We start from the raw sequence: 20,367 nt of genomic DNA on the forward strand, positions 1-20,367 counted from the left end.
GCCCAGTCCATCCTCATTCTTACATTAAAAACACTTTGAAGCCAGATGTAGTAGCTCACTCCTGTAATCCCAACACTTTGGGAGGCTGAGGTGGGAGGACTGCTTGAGCCCAGGAGTTAGAAACCAACCTGGGTAACATAGGGAGATCCCATCTCTATAAAAAATCAAAAATAAAAAATTAGTTGGGCATAGTGCGTTGTGCCAGTATTCCCAGCTACTCAGAAGGCTGAGGTGGAGGATCACTTGAGTCTGGGAGGTTGAGGCTCCAGTGAACCATGATAGCATTACTACACTGTAGCCTGGGCAACAGAGCAAGACCCTGTCTCTTAAAAAGTAAACAAATAAAAAATTAGAACACTTTGGTCATATAATCCAGTTTGTTGGTTCACAAATCAAATGGTTACCAGTATCTGCCAATGCCCTGCCTAGTACAAATACAGTTTTTTTTCCAGAAGCTGTTACGCCAAAACAGAAATACTGAAGGAAATCACATTTGTTTTCAAACTAGCTGTTAGTTACTTACCATTGGCATCTGGTTTGATTTTCTCTTCCTTAAGATGCAAGTTGCTCAACTAAATGGAGAATATGGGGGAGGGGGAAAGTGTCAGGAAAACCACTTAAAAGATTTGGTATCAACAGAGCCTCCCTAATCAAGCTGGGGATAAACAGCCATTCTCAAGGTATATTCATTAGGACCAATTCATTAGGTTGTTCTGTTTACTAAATGTCTGATGAGAATAAACAACATTTAAAATGCTCCAAATCTGTACCTTCTACTTACAATTCTAGGAGAGAATTACAATTTGTGAGTTTGCTTAATGCCCTGATTATAAACTCTCTGTAGCATATCATTACAGTTGTCATTCTCTCATATTTCTTTGGTGTGTGTGTGTGGGAATTGCTCCATTCCAAATCATATTTCAAACAAGGAAATTTAAAGAGATTTTGAAAGTGCAGTCCTAATTTGGAGAACTGGGAAAGGAGGACTGCAACAAAAAGCATCTGTGAGGCCAGGTGTCATGGCTCACGCCTGTAATCCCAGCACTTTGGGAGGCCAAGGCAGGCAGAAAACCAAGTCAAGAGATTGAGACCATCCTGGCCAACATGGTGAAACCCTGTTTCTACTAAAAATACTAAAATTAGCTGGGTGACTATAGGCACTTGCCTATAGTCCCAGCTACTCAGAAGGCTGAGGGGAGAATCGCTTGAACCCAGGAAGCGGAGGATGCAGTGAGTCGAGATTGAGCCACTGCACTCCAGCCTGGCAGAGTGAGACTCTTGTCTCAAAAAAAAAAAAAAAAAAAAAAAAAAGAAGAAGAAAGAAAAAGAAAAAAAGCATGTGTGGGTAGGCATCAGTCATGCTGCAACTTTCAAGACGTAAGACCACAGCATGCTGACGTGCAGACTCATATTCAAGTCACCTTTTGCTAGCGTCTGATGTAGTTGGGAATGGCCTGGTGCATTGTGCCACACTGTGTAATCAAAATACCCACTGGGGTGAAGTGAGAATAGAAAGGAAGAGACAGAGCAAAAAGACACTTCGAAGAATGAATTATTAAGACTTTGATCGAATACCATACATTAAGGATATCCTAGCAGGTCTTACCTTCTGTATTAGAAATGCAAACACCTTCCTGACAGGGGTTGTTTCGTTTTTTACTGCTCCTTGAGGAGCAGGGCTACCCTACAGAAAATATGCCCAGAGTAGTAGACTGCTTTTAGTTTTTGGATGTAGCACAGAGCAAACTAAGTGCTCTAGTCATAAATTTTCATTAAAAAAAAAAAAATTTTTTTTAAAGGTCAGAAAGCATTCAGAAGTCTCGGATCCCAGCATAGGGATTAGATGGAAACTCTGGCGTAAGTAACCCTTCAAGCTAAAGCTAACCCTAATCACAAAATATCAAGCAAGGCCTAAGACATCATCTAATAAAAAAAGAAAAGAAAAGAAAATCACAACCTAACAGTTCTTTTCTTTTTTTTTTTCTGCAGACAGGGTCTCACTCTGTTGCCCAGGTTAGAGTGGTGCAGTGGCATGATCATGGCTCAGTGAAGCTTCAACCTTCTGAGGCTCAGGCAGTCCTCCCACCTCAACCTCCCAAGTAGCCAGGACTACAGGAGCTCACCACCATGATGATGCCTGGCTCATTTTTTTTGGGGGGTGGTGGGGGGGGGACAGAGTCTTGCTCTGTTGCCAGGCTGGAGTCCAGTGGTACGATCTTGGTTCACTGCAGCCTCTGCCTCACGGGTTCAAGCGATTCTCCTGTCTCAATCTCCGGAGTAGGTGAGATTACAGGCACATGCCACCATGCCCAGCTAACTTTTGTATTTTTAGTAAAGACAGAGTTTCAGCATGTTGGCCAGGATGGTCTCGATCTCTTGACCTCGTGATTTGGCCATCGCAGCCTCCCAAAGTGCTGGGATTACAGGCATGAGCCACTGCACCTGGCCTGCCTGGCTAATATTTTATTTATTGTAGAGTAAGAATCTTACTGTGTTGCTCAGGCTGGTATTGAGCTCCTGGGCTCAAGTGATCCTCCAGCCTCAGTCTCTCAAAGTCCTGGGATTAGAAATGTGAACCACTGCATCAGGCTGCATTTCTGCTGTCCTTCTAAGTCCGAGAACAAAGGAAAAGGGAAAGACAGTAGACAGAGGAAAACAAAAAAAATGTTTTGTTTTGTTTTGTTTTTTTAGATGGAGTTTCGCTCTTGTTACCCAGGCTGGAGTGCAATGGCACGATCTCGGCTCACCGCAACCTCCGCCTCCCGGGTTCAGGCAATTCTCCTGCCTCAGCCTCCTGAGTAGCTGGGATTACAGGCACGTGCCACCATGCCCAGCTAATTTTTTGTATTTTTAGTAGAGACGGGGTTTCACCATGTCGACCAGGATGGTCTCGATCTCTTGACCTCGTGATCCACCCGCCTCGGCCTCCCAAAGTGCTGGGATTACAGGTGTGAGCCACCGCATCCGGCCACAAAAAAATGTTTTAACGGGGGGGGGGGGGGGGGGGGGTGTTGGGAATGGAGGAGCCCCATTTCTCTTCATGGAAATGGATCGGAAGTTTCTATTGTCTTTTTGCTTTGGTATTGGGTGGGAAAGAGGAAGCAGAGAACACAGTGGAGAGATAAGAAAAAAGGAAATTAACAAAAAGGAAATCATTCAACTGGAGAAGGCCAATTGAAAAAAAAAAGAAAAAAAAAAAAATCACTGGACCGGGCGCAGTGGCTGAAGCCTGTAATCCCAGCACTTTCGGAGGCCCAGGCGGGTGGATTATGAGGTTGAGAGATCAAGACCATCCTGGTCAACATGGTGAAACCCCGTCTCTACTAAAAACACAAAAAAAATTAGCCGGGTGCGGTGGCTCAAGCCTGTAATCCCAGCACTTTGGGAGGCCGAGGCGGGTGGATCACGAGGTCGAGAGATCGAGACCATCCTGGTCAACATGGTGAAACCCCGTCTCTACTAAAAATACAAAAAAATTACCTGGGCATGGTGGCGCGTGCCTGTAATCCCAGCTACTCAGGAGGCTGAGGCAGGAGAATTGCTTGAACCCAGGAGGCGGAGGTTGCGGTGAGCCGAGATCGCGCCATTGCACTCCAGCCTGGGTAACAAGAGCGAAACTCCGTCTCAAAAAAGAAAAAAAAAAGATCATTATAAAGCAGTAAAAATCATTCACTAATTCGGAAGGATAAAGAACACACAATGGGGGAGGGTAGTTGGGGATAGCATGCTGGGCTTAATACCTAGGTGATGGTTTGATAGGTGCAGCAAATGACCATGGCACATGTTTACCTATGTAACAAACCTGCACGTCCTGCACATCTACCCCAGAACTTAAAAAAAAAAGTAAAAATTAAAAAAAAACAACAAACAACTGGGAGCGCTGGCTCACGCCTGTAATCCCAGCACTTTAGGTGGCTGAGACAGGTGGATCACTTGAGGCCAGGAGTTGAAGACCAGCCTGACTGACATGGCGAAACACCATCTCTACTAAAAATACAAAAATTAGCTGGGGGTGATGGCACGTGCCTACAATTGTAGCTTCTCGGGAGGCTGAGGCAGGAGAATCGTTTGAAATTGGGAAGTGGAGCCGGGCGCGGTGGCTCAAGCCTGTAATCCCAGCACTTTGGGAGGCCGAGGCGGGTGGATCACAAGGTCGAGAGATCGAGACCATCCTGGTCAACATGGTGAAACCCCGTCTCTACTAAAAATACAAAAAAATTAGCTGGGCATGGTGGCACGTGCCTGTAATCCCAGCTACTCAGGAGGCTGAGGCAGGAGAATTGCCTGAGCCCAGGAGGCGGAGGTTGTGGTGAGCCGAGATCGCGCCATTGCACTCCAGCCTGGGTAACAAGAGCGAAACTCCGTCTCAAAAAAAAAAAAAAAAAAAAAAAGAAATTGGGAAGTGGAGGTTGCAGTGAGCCGAGATTATGCCACTGCACTCCAGCCTGGGCGGCAAGAGTGAAATTCCACCTCTAAAGAAAGAAAGAAAGAAAGAAAGGACTCCTCACATCCTGCCAATTAACCTGGTCTAGTACTCAGGGCTGTTAAAAAGAGAAAGAGAGGCTGGGCACTGTGGTTCATGCTGCTAATCTCAGCATTTTGGGAGCTGAGGTGGGTGGACTGCCTGAGCTCAGGAGTTTGAGACCAGCCTGGGCAACATGGCAAAACCCCATCTCTACAAAAATACAATAACTAGCCAGTTGTGGTGGCATACATCTGTAGCCCCAACTACTCGGGAGGCTGAGGTGGGAAAATTTGTGGAGCCTGGGAAGTCAAGGAAGAAGTGAGCATGAAGATGCCACTAAACTCCAGCCTAGATGACAAGACCCTGTGTCAAAAAAAAACTTTTTTTTTTTTTTAATAGCAAGTTTACAGGAATAAAGTTAACAGTACTCATTCCTATGGTAATAATTACTATCTAAAATAAATGACAGAGACCTGAAGTTTAAATGAGTTAATGAGGTATAAATCAGTTAGAAATAACCATTACCATAAAAGTTTTTTTCTTTTTTCTTTTTTCTTTTTTTTTTTTGAGATGGAGTTTTGCTCTTGCTGCCCAGCCTAGAGTGTAATGGTGAGATCTCGGCTCACTGCAACCTCTGCCTCCTAGGTTTAAGCGATTCTCCTGCTACAGCCTCCCAAGTAGCTGGGATTACAGGCATGCACCATCACGCCTGGCTAATTTTATTTTTATCTTTTTTTAGACGGAGGCTCAGTTGCCCAGGCTGGAGTGCAGTGGCGCAATATCAGCTCAATGCAACCTCCACCTCTTGGGTTCAAGTGATTCTCCTGCCTCAGCCTCCCAGTAGCTGGGATTACAGATACCTGCCACCATGCCTAGCTAATTTTTTTGACTTTTTAGTAGAGACAGAGTTTCACCATGTTGGCCAGGCTGGTCTTGAACTTCTGACCTCAGGTGATCCACTGGCCTTGGCCTCCCAAACTGCTGGGATTACAGGTGTGAGCCACCACACCTGGCCCATAAAGTATTTTTAATATTCAACAATAAAAAATATACAACAGGCCGGGCGCGGTGGCTCAAGCCTGTAATCCCAGCACTTTGGGAGGCCGAGGCGGGTGGATCACAAGGTCGAGAGATCGAGACCATCCTGGTCAACATGGTGAAATCCCGTCTCTACTAAAAATACAAAAAACTAGCTGGGCGTGGTGGCGCATGCCTGTAATCCCAGCTACTTAGGAGGCTGAGGCAGGAGAATTGCCTGAACCCAGGAGGCGGAGGTTGCGGTGAGCCGAGATTGCGCCATTGCACTCCAGCCTGGGTAACGAGCGAAACTCCGTCTCAAAAAAAAAACAAACACGCACACACACGCCGGGCACAGTGGCTCAGTCCTGTAATCTCAGCAATTTGGGAGGCTGAGGTCAGCAGATCACTTGAGGTTGAGAGTTAGAGACTAGCCTGACCAACACGGAGAACTCTCATCCCTACTAAAAATACAAAATTAGCCAGGCATGGTGGTATATGCCTGTAATCCCAGCTACTCAGGAGACTGAGGCAGGAGAATCACTTGAACCTGGGAGGCAGAGGTTGTGGATGATTTGAGATCATGCCATTGCACTCCAGCCTGGGCAACAAGAGCAAAACTCCATCTCAAAAAAATACGTGTATCATACGTATATTTTTATACATGTCTGTGTGTATGTGTGTATATATGTGTATATGTGTGTGTGTATATGTATGTGTATACACACACACACATATATACACATATACACACACGTATATACATATAACCAGGTGTGGTGGCTCAAGCCTGCAATCCTAGTACTTTGGGAGGCTGAGGTGGGTGGATTGCCACGAACATACCACTGCACTCCAGCCTGGGTGACAAAGTTAGATACTATCTCAAAAAACGACAACCACCACAACAAAAATTTTTTAAAAACTGACCTAACAGGCCGGGCGCAGTGGCTCAAGCCTGTAATCCCAGCACTTTGGGAGGCCGAGGCGGGTGGATCACGAGGTCGAGAGATCAAGACCAACCTGGTCAACATGGTGAAACCCCGTCTCTACTAAAAATACTAAAAATTAGCTAGGCATGGTGGTGCGTGCCTGTAATCCCAGCTACTCAGGAGGCTGAGGCAGGAGAATTGCCTGAACCCAGGAGGCAGAGGTTGCGGTGAGCCGAGATCGCGCCATTGCACCCCAGCCTGGGTAACAAGAGCGAAACTCCGTCTCAAAAAAAAAAAAAACAAAAAAAAACAAAAAAAAACTGACCTAACAAGAAGTTAGTTAAAATAGTTAAAACTCTTAGAACTAAAAAATAAAAATTTTTTAATTAAAAAATCTCTCAGAACTACTTGAAATACAGATTTATCTCTATGCTGACTAATGATGTCATTTTTTTCTTTTTTTTTTTTTGAGGCAGAGTTTCGCTCTTGTTACCCAGGCTGGAGTGCAATGGTGCGATCTCGGCTCACCGCAACCTCCGCCTCCTGGGTTCAGGCAATTCTCCTGCCTCAGCCTCCTGAGTGGCTGGGATTACAGGCACGCGCCACCATGCCCAGCTAATTTTTTGTATTTTTAGTAGAGACGGGGTTTCACCATGTTGACCAGGATGGTCTCGATCTCTTGACCTCGTGATCCACCCGCCTCGGCCTCCCAAAGTGCTGGGATTACAGGCTTGAGCCACCGCGCCCGGCCCGATGTCATATTTTTCTATGTATACTGTGCCTTGAGATAGTGGCTAATAAAAATATGAAGCCAGCACAAGGAAGCACAGGAAAGCGTTATTTCATTTTTATCTCAGCCTTTATTTGGTATTTGCTTTATAACGTACATAATATATTTAGTAAATAATAAAACAGTAAAGTACGCGATTGCTAAATAGATATGTACATATTGAGAGTGAATGGTCAAAAGTTTCTTTGCAACAGAGCCATGTAACAGAATAACAAACTACACAGTTCCTTTACTCATTTAACAATGCCTGCCAGGTTAGGCCCAAGAAATGCTCAAATGGATAAGGGCCACAGTTAAGGGAGGGGATGACATAATGAAAACAGGAGCATTAAGTGGAAGTAGGTGTTCTGAGTGCTGAGACCTCCCTCACCCTTTCCTCTACCCTAGATTCCAGAACACTGAGTCAGACCTGCACCATCTAGGCAGGAGATTAGAGGATCCCTGTCTGCAAAATCTGGCCAGAACCGGGAGGAAAGTTCTCAGGACACTGATATGGGCCACTAAAGATACACAGTTAAGGTAACAACAGACAAGTCCCACTCATGGGTTTAGAGCTTCCACTTATCTTTGTAGTCACCCACTTTTATTTTTTATTTATTTATTTTTTTTTGAGACAGAGTTTCGCTCTTGTTACCCAGGCTGGAGTGCAATGGCGCGATCTCGGCTCACCGCAACCTCTGCCTCCTGGGTTCAGGCAATTCTCCTGACTCAGCCTCCTGAGTAGCTCGGATTACAGGCACACGCCACCATGCCCAGCTAATTTTTTTGTATTTTTAGTAGAGACGGGGTTTCACCATGTTGACCAGGATGGTCTCGATCTCTTGACCTCGTGATCCACCCGCCTCGGCCTCCCAAAGTGCTGGGATTACAGGCTTGAGCCACCGAGCCCGGCCGAGTCACCCACTTTTAAATATGAATGGCCAAGCAAGGATTATAGACATCTGAGAAATAGTCATCATGAAAAAGTAGACACGGAAATATATGGATAAAACACGCTGCACATGAAACAGAAACTGGGCAGAGAGAAGAAGAAAAATATCCTCCAAATGATGAGGATGTTATGACCATGAGTGCAGTACAGGGTATTGTCTGTAAAAAAGGAACAGTAAAGGAAGAAAAAAGTTTCTGAAATTAAAAATATGATAGTAGAAGTCAAAATGAAATACACTAGACAGTAGTTGAGAAAATCTCCCAGGAAATATAGAAAAAAAAAGAAAAAGAGACAAAGATGAAAAATAGAAGAAAAAGAAAACTAAAGGACTTTTCAAGAAATGGTGCTAGAGCAATTAAGACATCTCTGTGAAAAAGATGAACCTCCATCCATACCTCCTATTACAAAATAATTTAACTCAAAATGGATCACAGACATAAATGTAAAATTTAAAACTATAAGACGTCCAGAGAACACAGGAGATCTTTGTGGCCTTCGATAAGGTGTATATCTTGGAACACAAAAAGAATTAATCATTTAAAAATTGACAAATTAGGTTAATCAAAATTGAAAATGTCTATTATTTGAAAAGTACTGTTGAAAAAAGACAAGTTGTAGTTTGGAAGAATATATGCAAAACATATCTGATAAAGTATTTATCATGCTTGTTATCCATTCCAGCACTCTGGGAGGCCAAGGTGGGAGGATTGCTTGAACCCAGGAGTTCAAGACCAGCCTGGGCAACATGGCAAAACCCTGTCTTTACAAAAAATACAAACATTAGCCAGAGGTGGCGCATGCCTGTGGTCTCAGTTCTCTGGTGGCTGGGTTGGAGGATCCCTTGAGCCCAGGAGGTGGAGGTTTCAGTGAGCCAAGATCGAGCCACTGCACTCTAGCCTCGGTGACAAAGTGAGACCCTGTCTCCAAAAAAAAAAAAGAAGAACTTCTATCCAAAATATATAAAGAACCTTCCCAACTAAAAAAAAAAAAATCCTACTTTTTTATTTTTATTTTTTTTATTTTACAATCCTACTTTAAAAATGGGCAAAAGACTTGAAAAGCCACTTCAAAGAAGTTACACAGATGGCAAATAAGCATATGAAAAGATTTTCAACATCATTAGTCATTAGGGAGATATGTAAGTTAAAACCACAATGAGGGCCAGGCGCGGTGGCTCAAGCCTGTAATCCCAGCACTTTGGGAGGCCGAGGCGGGTGGATCACAGGGTCAAGGGATCGAGACCATCCTGGTCAACATGGTGAAACCCCGTCCTTACTAAAAATACAAAAAAGTAGCTGGGCATGGTGGCACATGCCTGTAATCCGGCTACTCAGGAGGCTGAGGCAGGAGAATTGCCTGAACCCAGGAGGCGGAGGTTGCGGTGAGCCAAGATCGCGCCATTGCACTCCAGCCTGGGTAACAAAAGCGAAACTCTGTCTCAAAAAAAAAAAAACCAAACCACAGTGAGGCACCATCATGTACCTATTAGAGTGAAGGAAACTATGACAATACTGTACAGGGAAGCATGTGGGGCAGTTGAAGCTCTCATCCACTGCTATTGGGAATGCAAAATGGTACACTTTGGAAAACAGTTTTGCATATAATTTATAAAGTTACACACCACATAACCCAGTAAATCCTACTTTTCTGTATTGACTGTACCCAAGAGAAATGTTAACATATGTCCATACAAAAATCTGTACCTTAATTTATAGAGTAACTTTCTTCATAATTGTCTCAGACCAAAAAATACCCGAGAGGCCATCAACAGAAGAATAAGCAAACCGTGTATCCACAATGGAACTCTACTCAGCAATAAAAAGCAAAAGATTACAATACAGGCAACTTGGTTGAATTCCAAATCTATACTACTAAGTGGAAGCAGCCAGACTTTTCAAAAGGTTACATATGATATGATTCCATTTTATGACATCTTGGAAAAGGCAAAATTATAATGACAGAAAACATATCAGCAGTTGCCAGAGAAGGGTGAAAAGTGGGAGCGAACTAGAAGTTGTAGTTCCTTGTAGAGATGATTTATGTGTTAACTGTGGTGGTGGTTACAGCACTGTATGCTTTTGTCAAAATATATACAACTGTTGCCGGGCACGGTGGCTCAAGCCTGTAATCCCAGCACTTTGGGAGGCCGAGGCGGGTGGATCACGAGGTCAAGAGATCGAGACCATCCTGGTCAACATGGTCAAACCCCGTCTCTACTAAAAATAGAAAAAAAAATTAGCTGGGCATGGTGGCACATGCCTGTAATCCCAGCTACTCAGGAGGCTGAGTCAGGAGAATTGCCTGAACCCAGGAGGTGGAGGTTATGGTGAGCCAAGATTGTGCCATTGCACTCCAGCCTGGGTGACAAGAGCAAAACTCCGTCTCAAAAAAAAAAAAAAACCGGGCGCGGTGGCTCAAGCCTGTAATCCCAGCACTTTGGGAGGCCGAGGCGGGTGGATCACAAGGTCAAGAGATCGAGACCATCCTGGTCAACATGGTGAAACCCCGTCTCTACTAAAAATACAAAAAAAGTAGCTGGGCATGGTAGCATATGCCTGTAATCCAAGCTACTCAGGAGGCTGAGGCAGGAGAATTGCCTGAACCCAGGAGGCGGAGGTTGCGGTCAGCCGAGATCGCGCCATTGCACTCCAGCCTGGGTAACAAGAGCAAAACTCCGTCTCAGGAAAAAAAAAAAAAAATATATATATATATATATATGTATATATATATATATATGTGTGTGTGTGTGTGTACATATATATATGTGTGTGTGTATATATATACACACACACACACACACAACTGTTAACTAACAAAGTTTAATTTTACTCTATGTAAATTATACCTCCATAAGGCTGACTTTTTAAAAGTTAAAGGGCTGGCTGGGCACAGTGCCTCATGCCTGTAATCCTAGCACTTTGGGAGGCCAAGGTAGGCTGGTCACTTGAGGTCAGGAGTTTGAGACCAGCCTGGCCAACATGGTTAAACCCCATCTATACTGAAAATACAAAAATTAGCTGGGCATGGTGGTGCATGCCTGTAATCCCAGCTACTCGGGAGGCTGAGGCAGGAGAATCACTTGAACTCAAGAGGCAGAGGTTGCAGTGAGCCAAGATCAAGCCTTTGCACTCCAGCCTGGGGTACAAGAGTGAAACTTCATCCCCCCCGCAAAAAAAAAAAAATTAAAGGGCCAATCCAACAGATCCAATATTCATCTAATTAGAGTTCTGGGAAAAGCCATGCAGTGGTACGCACCAGGAGTCCCAGCTAATAGGGAGGCTAAGGCAGGAGGATCCCTTGAGCCCAGGAGTTCAAGGTTGTAGTACACTATGATTGTGCCTGTGAATAGCTACTGCATTCCAGACTGGGCAACACAGAGAGATCCTGTCTTAAAAAAAAAAAAAAAAAAAAAAGAGAGAGAGAAAGCGAGCAAGCTCTGGAAAAGAGGGAATTAAGAAAAAACAAAAGGAGAAGAAATCAACAATGTAATTATTCAAGGAAAGTTCTCATAACTGAAGAATAAGAGTTTCTCAGATTGAAAGTACCCACACTCAGGGGCCAGTAATATGGATGAAAATACACCCATACCAGGACATGTCACCATGAATTTTCTGAATATTTAAGACAAACAGAAGATTCTCCAAAATTAGAAAGGGGAAAACAAGTCATATCAAGAATCAGGAATATCTCAAACATTGCAACAACAAATACAGAAATCTAGAAGGCAATGGAACAGTACTTTTAAAATTTGGCAAGAAAATAATTTTCAACCTACTCACTGTACCCCGGCCTGGGCTACAGAGTGAGACTGAAAAAAAAAAAAACTCCAAGTAAAATAAATATTATAGAAAAGTAAAAGTCCAGGTGAAGTGGCTCACACATGTAATCCCAACACTCGGAGGCCAAGGTCATTGGCTTGAGCCCAGGAGGTCGAGACCAACCTGGGTAATATAGTGAGACCTAATCTTCACAAAAAATTAAAAAGCTAGCCGGGCGCGGTGGCTCAAGCCTGTAATCCCAGCACTTTGGGAGGCTGAGGCGGGTGGATCACGAGGTCGAGAGATCGAGACCATCCTGGTCAACATGGTGAAACCCCGTCTCTACTAAAGATACAAAAAATTAGCTGGGCATGGTGGCACGTGCCTGTAATCCCAGCTACTCAGGAGGCTGAGGCAGGAGAATTGCCTGAGCCCAGGAGGCGGAGGTTGCGGTGAGCCGAGATCGCGCCATTGCACTCCAGCCTGGGTAACAAGAGCGAAACTCCGTCTCAAAAAAAAAAAAAAAAAAAAAAAAAAAAAAAAAAAAAATTAAAAAGTTAGCTGCGCATGGTGGCACATGCTTGTAGTCCTGGCTACTCAGGAGGCTGAAGTGGGAGGATCACTTGAGCCTGAGAGGCTAAGGTTTTAGTTAGTAAAAGATTGTGCTAATACACTCCAGCCTGGGTGACAGAGTCAGATGCTCTCTCAAAAAATATATATGAAGAAAGAAAAAAAAAAAAAGAGGCCAGGCATGGTGGCTCACACCTCTAATTCCAGTACTTTGGGAAGCTGAGGTACGTGGATCACTTGCACCCAGGAGGTCGAGACCAGCCTGGGCAACATGGGAAGACCCCATCTCTACCAAAACAAACAAACAAAAAAAAACACAAAAATTAGGCATAGTGGTACATGCCTGCAGTCCCAGTTACACAGGAGGCTGAGGTGGGAAGATGGCTTGAGCCCAGGAGGCAGAGATTGTAGTGAGCCAAGATCACTCCACTGCACCCCAGCCTGAGCAACACAGTGTGACCCTGTCTCCAAAAATAAGGAGTTGCCTCTGGGGAGGAGAAAAATGGCAGGAACCATTGTTTTTAAAATCACTTGACCTAGGCCAGGCGCGGTGGCTCAAGCCTGTAATCCCAGCACTTTGGGAGGCCAAGGCGGGTGGATCACGAGGTCGAGAGATCGAGACCATCCTGGTCAACATGGTGAAACCCCGTCTCTACTAAAAATACAAAAAATTAGCTGGGCATGGTGGTGCATGCCTGTAATCCCAGCCACTCAGGAGGCTGAGGCAGGAGAATTGCCTGAACCCGAGAGGTGGAGGTTGCGGTGAGCTGAGATCGCGCCATTGCACTCCAGCCTGGGTAACAAGAGCAAAACTCCGTCTCAAAAAAATATATATATATCACTTGGCCTTTAAATGATGTGTATATACAACTTTCTTTTTAATCAGCTCTAAAAAATAAAAGACAAAGTTCTCATTCTTGAGGAAGTCATAGAAATAAGTACTAACAGAAGTAGGTTCAAAGCCTACTAAAATTTAAAATGTTTCCTTGGGAGAAATTAATTCTATGCAGTAGTGTTTAATACATATCTTGCTTACCAGGTGTTATGGCCAGAAAAAAGAACAAAGTGAAGCAGGTGAGAAAAGGATTTGCTGACTGCCAGACCTACTGGGTCCATCATTCTTCACTGTGCAAGCACACAACTATGAGCAAAGATATGGTCCCTAAGCCAAAGAAGCTCTGAATGCAGAGCTGGAAAATGACACCTAAAATGGCTATTACAAACCAGGGCAGCCTGGAGCGGTGGCTCAGCCTGTAATCCCCATGCTTTGAAAGGCAGCGGCAGGAAGATTGCCTGAGGCCAGGAGTTCCAGACCAGCCTGGGCAACCTAGCAAGACCATGTTTTATTTCAATTAAAAGCAAACAAACAAAACACAATCTAGGGTGATGAGTGTAAACTATGATCATTCCTGGTTCCAGGAAGACTGACAGGCGGCTGACCACTTTAGCGATAGGAGCACTCACCTGCACTTAGGCGATAGGCGGAGCACTCACCTGCACTTAGCGATAGGCGGAGGCGGCTGCGTAAACAAAGCCAGCTCTGGGTCCGGGCTCCATCCCTATCCTCCCACCACCTCATCTGGCTCTAATCAACCTAGGAAGCATCCTTTCCCAGGGATCAAATAGCCAGAACTAGTCCCTTGATCCTTTCAGGGCCGAAGCCAACTCACCGACTCGGCTGCCGCTTCCTGCTCGTCGACCGCCAGGGCCCAGGAGTCAGTGGCCATGGTCCCGGGCGCGGGTGGGACGCTCGGGCTGGCGGATTCGAGGGATGGTACGGTGTGCTGATGGGAGGTTTCAGGGGTTCACAGCAGGCTCTGCTCCAGCCCCGCTACAAAGCTCCAGACCGGAAGTGGCGCACAACAGTGACGTCGGAGGCCGCTCCTTTTCGGCCACCCCTTGCCCGCTTTGGGCTGTTGCTCTGTCACCCTCAGACGCGTACCCCTCAGCCGCGGGCAGGGCAGGCTTTCCTATTGAGTTAGATATCCTAAAATGCCTAACCTCTGGTCAACTTGGCTCTCTAACCAAAGAACAAAATCAGATTCCCGCCCAACACAGTGGCAGAGAAGGCACTACCGCAGATTAAATACCTCAAAACAGAAAACCATTACCGATAGTCACCAGAAGCAAAACAAGCAGAGAGCTATGTCCCTGATTTTCACATTGGTAATTTAAAATGTCCAAGTGTTGGCAATCAGCCCTGTCAAACAAGCCATTTGGTTAAAAGCCTGTCCCACTGACAATGTAGCAAGACCGCTTACAGGAATTTAGTTTTGAAAATACTCAAGGAAGGTGCCAGGGCAAAGTGTTCCAGTAGAGCATCAGAGACAAGAAAGAGCAAGGAGGGCTGTGGAACTGCAAAGACACAGCTCCTGGGAGAATCGACAAGAGCCAGGGATGAAAAGGGCAAAGCAGAGCAGTCTAAGGAGTAAATGCATGACTTTTAGAGCTAACTGGCCTGTGTTAGAATCTCAGCTCACCTGAGTTGACCACGATGCAGTCTTATACATGTAACAAAATTGCAACTGCATTCATAAATTGGTATCCCAAGAAGAGGAACTGCAATTCTCCTATGTAAGGGTTGTATAATCGGGAGCATGTTAAAAAGGAAGAAAACAGCCAGATGTGGTGGCTCATGCATGTAATCCCAGAACTTTTTGAGGCCGAGGTGGAAGCATCACTTGAGCCCGGTAGGTCAAGGCTGCAGTGAGCCATGATAGTTGTAAGGTATATTGCTGAGTCGAAATGAGGAAACTGAGGCCAGTATATTAAAATGAAAATCCAATTTATTCAGCTCCCGGGCGAGGTTCTATGGTCCGGGATGGGGCCAGAGAAGTCGCACTTAACTTCTCAGGGCAGGAGGTTTTACAAGGGTTAGAGGTGATTGATTGGATATTGGGGAAACAAAGTATAGGCAATTTCATTAGTTGTAGGGAAACAGGGCCCGGACCTATAGGTAGGGAGGTGGGACTTATTGGGGGTGGGCTGGCTAAGGACGTATGAAGCAAGCTGCCATTGGGTAAGGCATGGCGGGATTCTCTTAAAATTTTGGCGGGTTCAAATGCATAGTTTAGTGCTGAGAGTGCATAGTCCAGTGCTGGATATAGATATGGAAGCAGAATGCAGAAGTGGGTGAGGGGAGCCCACATGGAGACGCCAGATGCTGAGTAAGGCGTCTGGAATGATAACGCTGTTATCAGACATGGAGAGGGGTGGGTATTGTCCATCCGGCTCCCAGCGAGGCAACTGGCCTTACAATAGTACCACTGCACTCTAGCCTGGATGACAGAGCGAAACCCTGTCTCCAAAAAATAAAATATTAAATTAAAATAGTAAAATTATTAAATAGAGGTAGGTGTGGTTGCTCACACCTGTAATCTCAGCACTTGGGTGGGTTTTTTGTTTTGTTTGTTTTGTTTTGTTTTTTGAGACGGAGTTTCGCTCTTGTTACCCAGGCTGGAGTGCAATGGCGCGATCTCGGCTCACCGCAACCTCCGCCTCTTGGGTTCAGGCAATTCTCCTGCCTCAGCCTCCTGAGTAACTGGGATTACAGGCACGCGCCACCACGCCCAGCTAGTTTTTTGTATTTTTAGTAGAGACAGGGTTTCACCATGTTGACCAGGATGGTCTCAATTTCTCGACCTCGTGATCCACCCGCCTCGGCCTCCCAAAGTGCTGGGATTACAGGCTTGAGCCACCGCGCACGGCCTTGTTTTGTTTTTTTGAGACATAGTCTTGCTCTTTTGCCAGGCTGGAGTGCAGTGGCTCCATCTCAGCTCACTGCAACCTCCATGTCCCAGGTTCAAGCAGTTCTCCTGCCTCACCCTCCCAAGTAGCTGGGCTTACAAGTGCATGCCACCACGTCCAGCTAATTTTTGTATTTTCAGTAGAGACAGAGTTTCACCATGTTGGCTAGGATGGTCTCGATCTCCTGACCCATGAGTCAGTGGCCATGGTCCTGGGCATGGGTGGGACGCCCACCTTGGCCTTCCAAAGTGCTGGGATTACAGGTGTGAGCCACGGAGCCTGGCCTCGTTTTGTTGTTTTAAGATAGAACCAAGTCTTGCTATGTTGTCCAGGTTGTCTCGAACTCTTGGGTGCAAGTGATTCTCCCACCTCCACCTCCCAAAGTGCCAGGATTGGCCAGGCACAGTGGCTCACATATGTAATCCCAGCACTTTGGGAGGTGGAGGTGGGAGGAGTGCTTGAGTCCAGGAATTTGAAAACAATCTGGTCAACATAGCAAGGCTTTATTCCTACACAAGAAAAATTTAAAAATTAGCCAGGTGTGGTGGCACATGCCTGTAGTTCCAGCTACTTGGGAGGCTTAAGTGGGAGGATCATTTGAGACCAGGAGGTTGAGGCTGCACTTAGCAGTGTTTGTGCCACTGCTCTCCAGCCTGGGCAACAGAGTGAGACTCTGCCTCATAAACAAACAAATAGGAAAATATGTCCTGGGCTTTTAGTAGATGTAAAATAAGGATTAAGTGAAACAATTGCTTTCTCCTAACTAGAATCAAACAAGCTTCTCTTCCCTTGTTACTTCCCTAGAAACTACACAGTTTCCTACAATCTGAAAAAAATTAAGTCCCAACCTCTTTCATTTTGCCCATATTACACAACAATAAGTTAATTTCAAGCCATGAGCCTGGGCACAGTGGCTCACATCAGTAATTACAGCACTTTGGGAGGCCGAGATGGGTGGATCACCTGAGGTCAGGAGTTCCAGACAGGCTTGGCCAACATGGTGAAGCCCCATCTCTACTAAAACATAAAAATGAGACAGGTGTGGTGGTGCATACCTGTAATCCCAGCTATTCGGAGACCAGCTTGGCCAGCTAGATAAAACCCCATCTCTACTAAAAATATAGATATTAGCTGGGCATGGTAGTGCACACCTGTAATCCCAGCTACTCGAGAGGCTGAGGCAGGATAATCACTTGAACTCGGGAGGCAGAGGTTGCAGTGAGATGAGATCGCACCATTACACTCCAGCCTGGGCAACAAGAATGAAACTCTGTTTAAAAATAAAATAAAATAAATAGACTAGGTGCAGTGGCTCATGTCTGTAATCCCGCCACTTTAGGAGGCCAAGGTGGGCAGATCATGAGGTCAGGAGATCAAGACCATTCTGGCCAACATGGTAAAACGCCATCTTGGCTGGGCGCGGTGGCTCACGCCTGTAATCCAAGCACTTCGGAGGCCAAGGCGGGCGGATCACTTGAGGTTGGGAGTTCAAGACCAGCCTGACCTATATGGTGAAACCCCGTCTTAAAAAATAAATAAAAATAAAATGCCATCTTTACTAAAAATAGAAAAAATAGCCAAGTGTGGTCACGCACACCTGTAGACCCAGCTACTGGGGAGGCTGAGGCAAGAGAATCTCTTGAACCTGGGAGGCAGAGGTTGCAGTGAGCCGAGATTGCACAACTGCACTCCAGTCCAGCGACAGAGCAAGACTTCATCTCAAATAAATAAATACAGGCCGGGCGCGGTGGCTCACGCCTGTAATCCCAGCACTTTGGGAGGCCGAGGTGGGTGGATCACGAGGTCGAGAGATCAAGACCATCCTGGTCAACATGGTGAAACCCCGTCTCTACTAAAAATACAAAAAACTAGCTGGGCGTGGTGGCGCGTGCCTGTAATCCCAGCTACTCAGGAGGCTGAGGCAGGAGAATTGCCTGAACCCAGGAGGCGGAGGTTGCGGTGAGCCGAGATCGCGCCATTGCACTCCAGCCTGGGTAACAAGAGCGAAACTCCGTCTCAAAAAAAAAAAAAATAAAAATAAATAAATAAATAAATAAATAAATAAATAAATACAAAAAAAATTAAGCTATGGTGGATTATCTGTGGAATTTTACCTGTAGTGTAGGAGTAAAAACGTTTTGAAAAAGGGTAAAGCAGTTCCAGAGAACACTCTACTTGCTATGATTCTTTTTTCCTGCATGCTCACAGTTTTGTTTTGTTTTGTTTTTTGAGACGGAGTTTCGCTCTTGTTACCCAGGCTGGAGTGCAATGACATGATCTCGGCTCACCGCAACCTCCGCCTCCTGGGTTCAGGCAATTCTCCTGCCTCAGCCTCCTGAGTAGCTGGGATTATAGGCATGCACCACCATGCCCAGCTGATTTTTTTGTATTTTTAGTAGAGACGGGGTTTCACCATGTTGACCAGGATGGTCTCGATCTCTTGACCTCGTGATCCACCCGCCTCGGCCTCCCAAAGTGCTGGGATTACAGGCTTGAGCCACCGCGCCTAGTCCTTGCTCACAGTTTTAACTGCAGAAGAGGTTTTTGGTTTTTTTGTTTGTTTTTGAGACAGTCTCACTCTGTTGCCCAGGCTGGAGAGCAGTGGCGCAATTTTGGCTCACTGCAACCTCTGCCTCCTGGGTTCAAGGGATTCTCCTGCCTCAGCCTCCCAAGTAGCTATGACTAGAGGTGTGTGCTACTACACCTGCCTATTTTGTATTTTTAGTAGAGTCGGGGTTTCACCATGTTGGCCAGGCTGGTCTCAAACTCCTGATCTCAAGAGATCCACCCACCTTGACCTCTCAAAGTGCTGGGATTACAGGCGTGAGCCACTGCACCTGGCCATGTTTTTTGTTTTTGACACAGGAGGATGTGCTAAAAAGAAAAAGGCAAACACGACCTGGGTAGCCATGACCTACATCTCATCAATTCAGAAGCAACACTAGGGATATTTTGCCAGATAAATTATATTGTTTCACAGGGCTAGAGGTTAATGAAGTTTCCAAAACATTTTAATGAGGTCAAAAATTTCATCACCCAAGGTGCAGGATTACAGCATACACTATATCCTTGAACTTGTGGGCTTAAGAGGTCTTCCTGCCTCTGCATACCAAGGTTCGCTTGTGCAAAACAAACAGGAACCCCCACCCCAAAAAGTCCCCAAACTCCCATATATGCTTCTAAGCACTAGAGAAAATGCCTAAGAAGACAGGAGCAGTAGCCTGTGTCTTCAGTCTCTGGAAGCTGGGGTCTGGAGGATCGCCTGAGCTCAGGAATTCGAAGCCAGCCTGGGCAACATAGTGAAACCATTCCCTCTCTTTTTAAAGAAAAAAATGTGGTCGGGTGTGGTGGTTCACACCTGTATCTCAGCACTTTGGGAAGCCGAGGGGGTGGATCACAAGGTCAGGAGTTCAAGACCAGCCTGGCCAAGATGGCGAAACCCCATCTCTACTAAAAATACAAAAATTAGCCAGGTGTAATGGCAGGCACCTGTAATCTCAGCTACTCAGAAGACTGAGGCAGAGAACTGCTTGGACCCAGGAGGCAGAGGTTGCAGTGAGCCGAGATCGCACCACTGCACACCACCCTGGGCGACAGAGTGAGACTCCATCTCAAAAAAAAAAAAAAATTCGTAAGATACAGGCAAAACTGATGTGACTGCCCCTGATAAGGCACTCTAGAAGGGTGGGGGTGGATTGAGTACACTTTATCCTCTGAAATTATTTTCCATATGCATGTTTCTTTTTTCTATTTTTAAATTAGAGACAGGGTCTTGCAATGCTGCCCAGGCTTGAGTTTAGTGGCTATTCACAGGCACAATTACAGCATACACTATATCCTTGAACTTGTGGGCCTAAGAGGTCTTCTTGCCTCTGCATACCAAGTAGCTGGGACTCCAGATGTGTGCATTTGTGCTTGGCTCCATGTTTTCCTTTTAAAAATGTATTTCAGACAAACAAGAAAGGGAATAATATAATAAATACTTAGATTCCCTCCTCAAAACTTAAATAAAATTACTAAGGTTCAATTGACGACCTCTGTATACTCATCCCACGAAGACAGCAGCTATCCTAAATTTGGTGTTTATCCTTCCTGTACATGCGTTTAGCATGTGTTTTTTCTTCTATTAAATAAATATGCAAGCTTGGGCAACATAGGGA

The 20,367-nt window shown here is 45.4% G+C and overlaps 1 protein-coding gene across 4 annotated transcripts in view; it reads right to left on the reverse strand.

The window, feature by feature from the left end:
- Positions 1 to 14,329, reverse strand: part of LOC101044681 (ATP-dependent RNA helicase DDX19B) — a 32,216-nt gene extending 17,887 nt beyond the window's left edge. For 2 of the 4 annotated variants that reach the window (XM_039480429.2, XM_074406204.1), the window contains exon 1: positions 14,131 to 14,329. Coding sequence is in view for 1 of the 4 variants with exons in the window: in XM_039480424.2 (XP_039336358.1) it covers positions 524 to 572; positions 14,131 to 14,187 (106 nt within the window). In the remaining 3 variants the exon portion in view is untranslated. Of the gene's footprint in view, positions 1 to 523; positions 2,723 to 14,130 lie in introns of those variants that run through there. The other 2 variants (XM_039480424.2, XM_074406200.1) reach the window with 2 other exon arrangements.
- Between the last annotated feature and the right edge of the window lie 6,038 nt (positions 14,330 to 20,367).

This window comes from Saimiri boliviensis, chromosome 1 (assembly GCF_048565385.1).
Source record: "Saimiri boliviensis isolate mSaiBol1 chromosome 1, mSaiBol1.pri, whole genome shotgun sequence".
Classification (NCBI taxonomy): Eukaryota; Metazoa; Chordata; class Mammalia; order Primates; family Cebidae; genus Saimiri; species Saimiri boliviensis.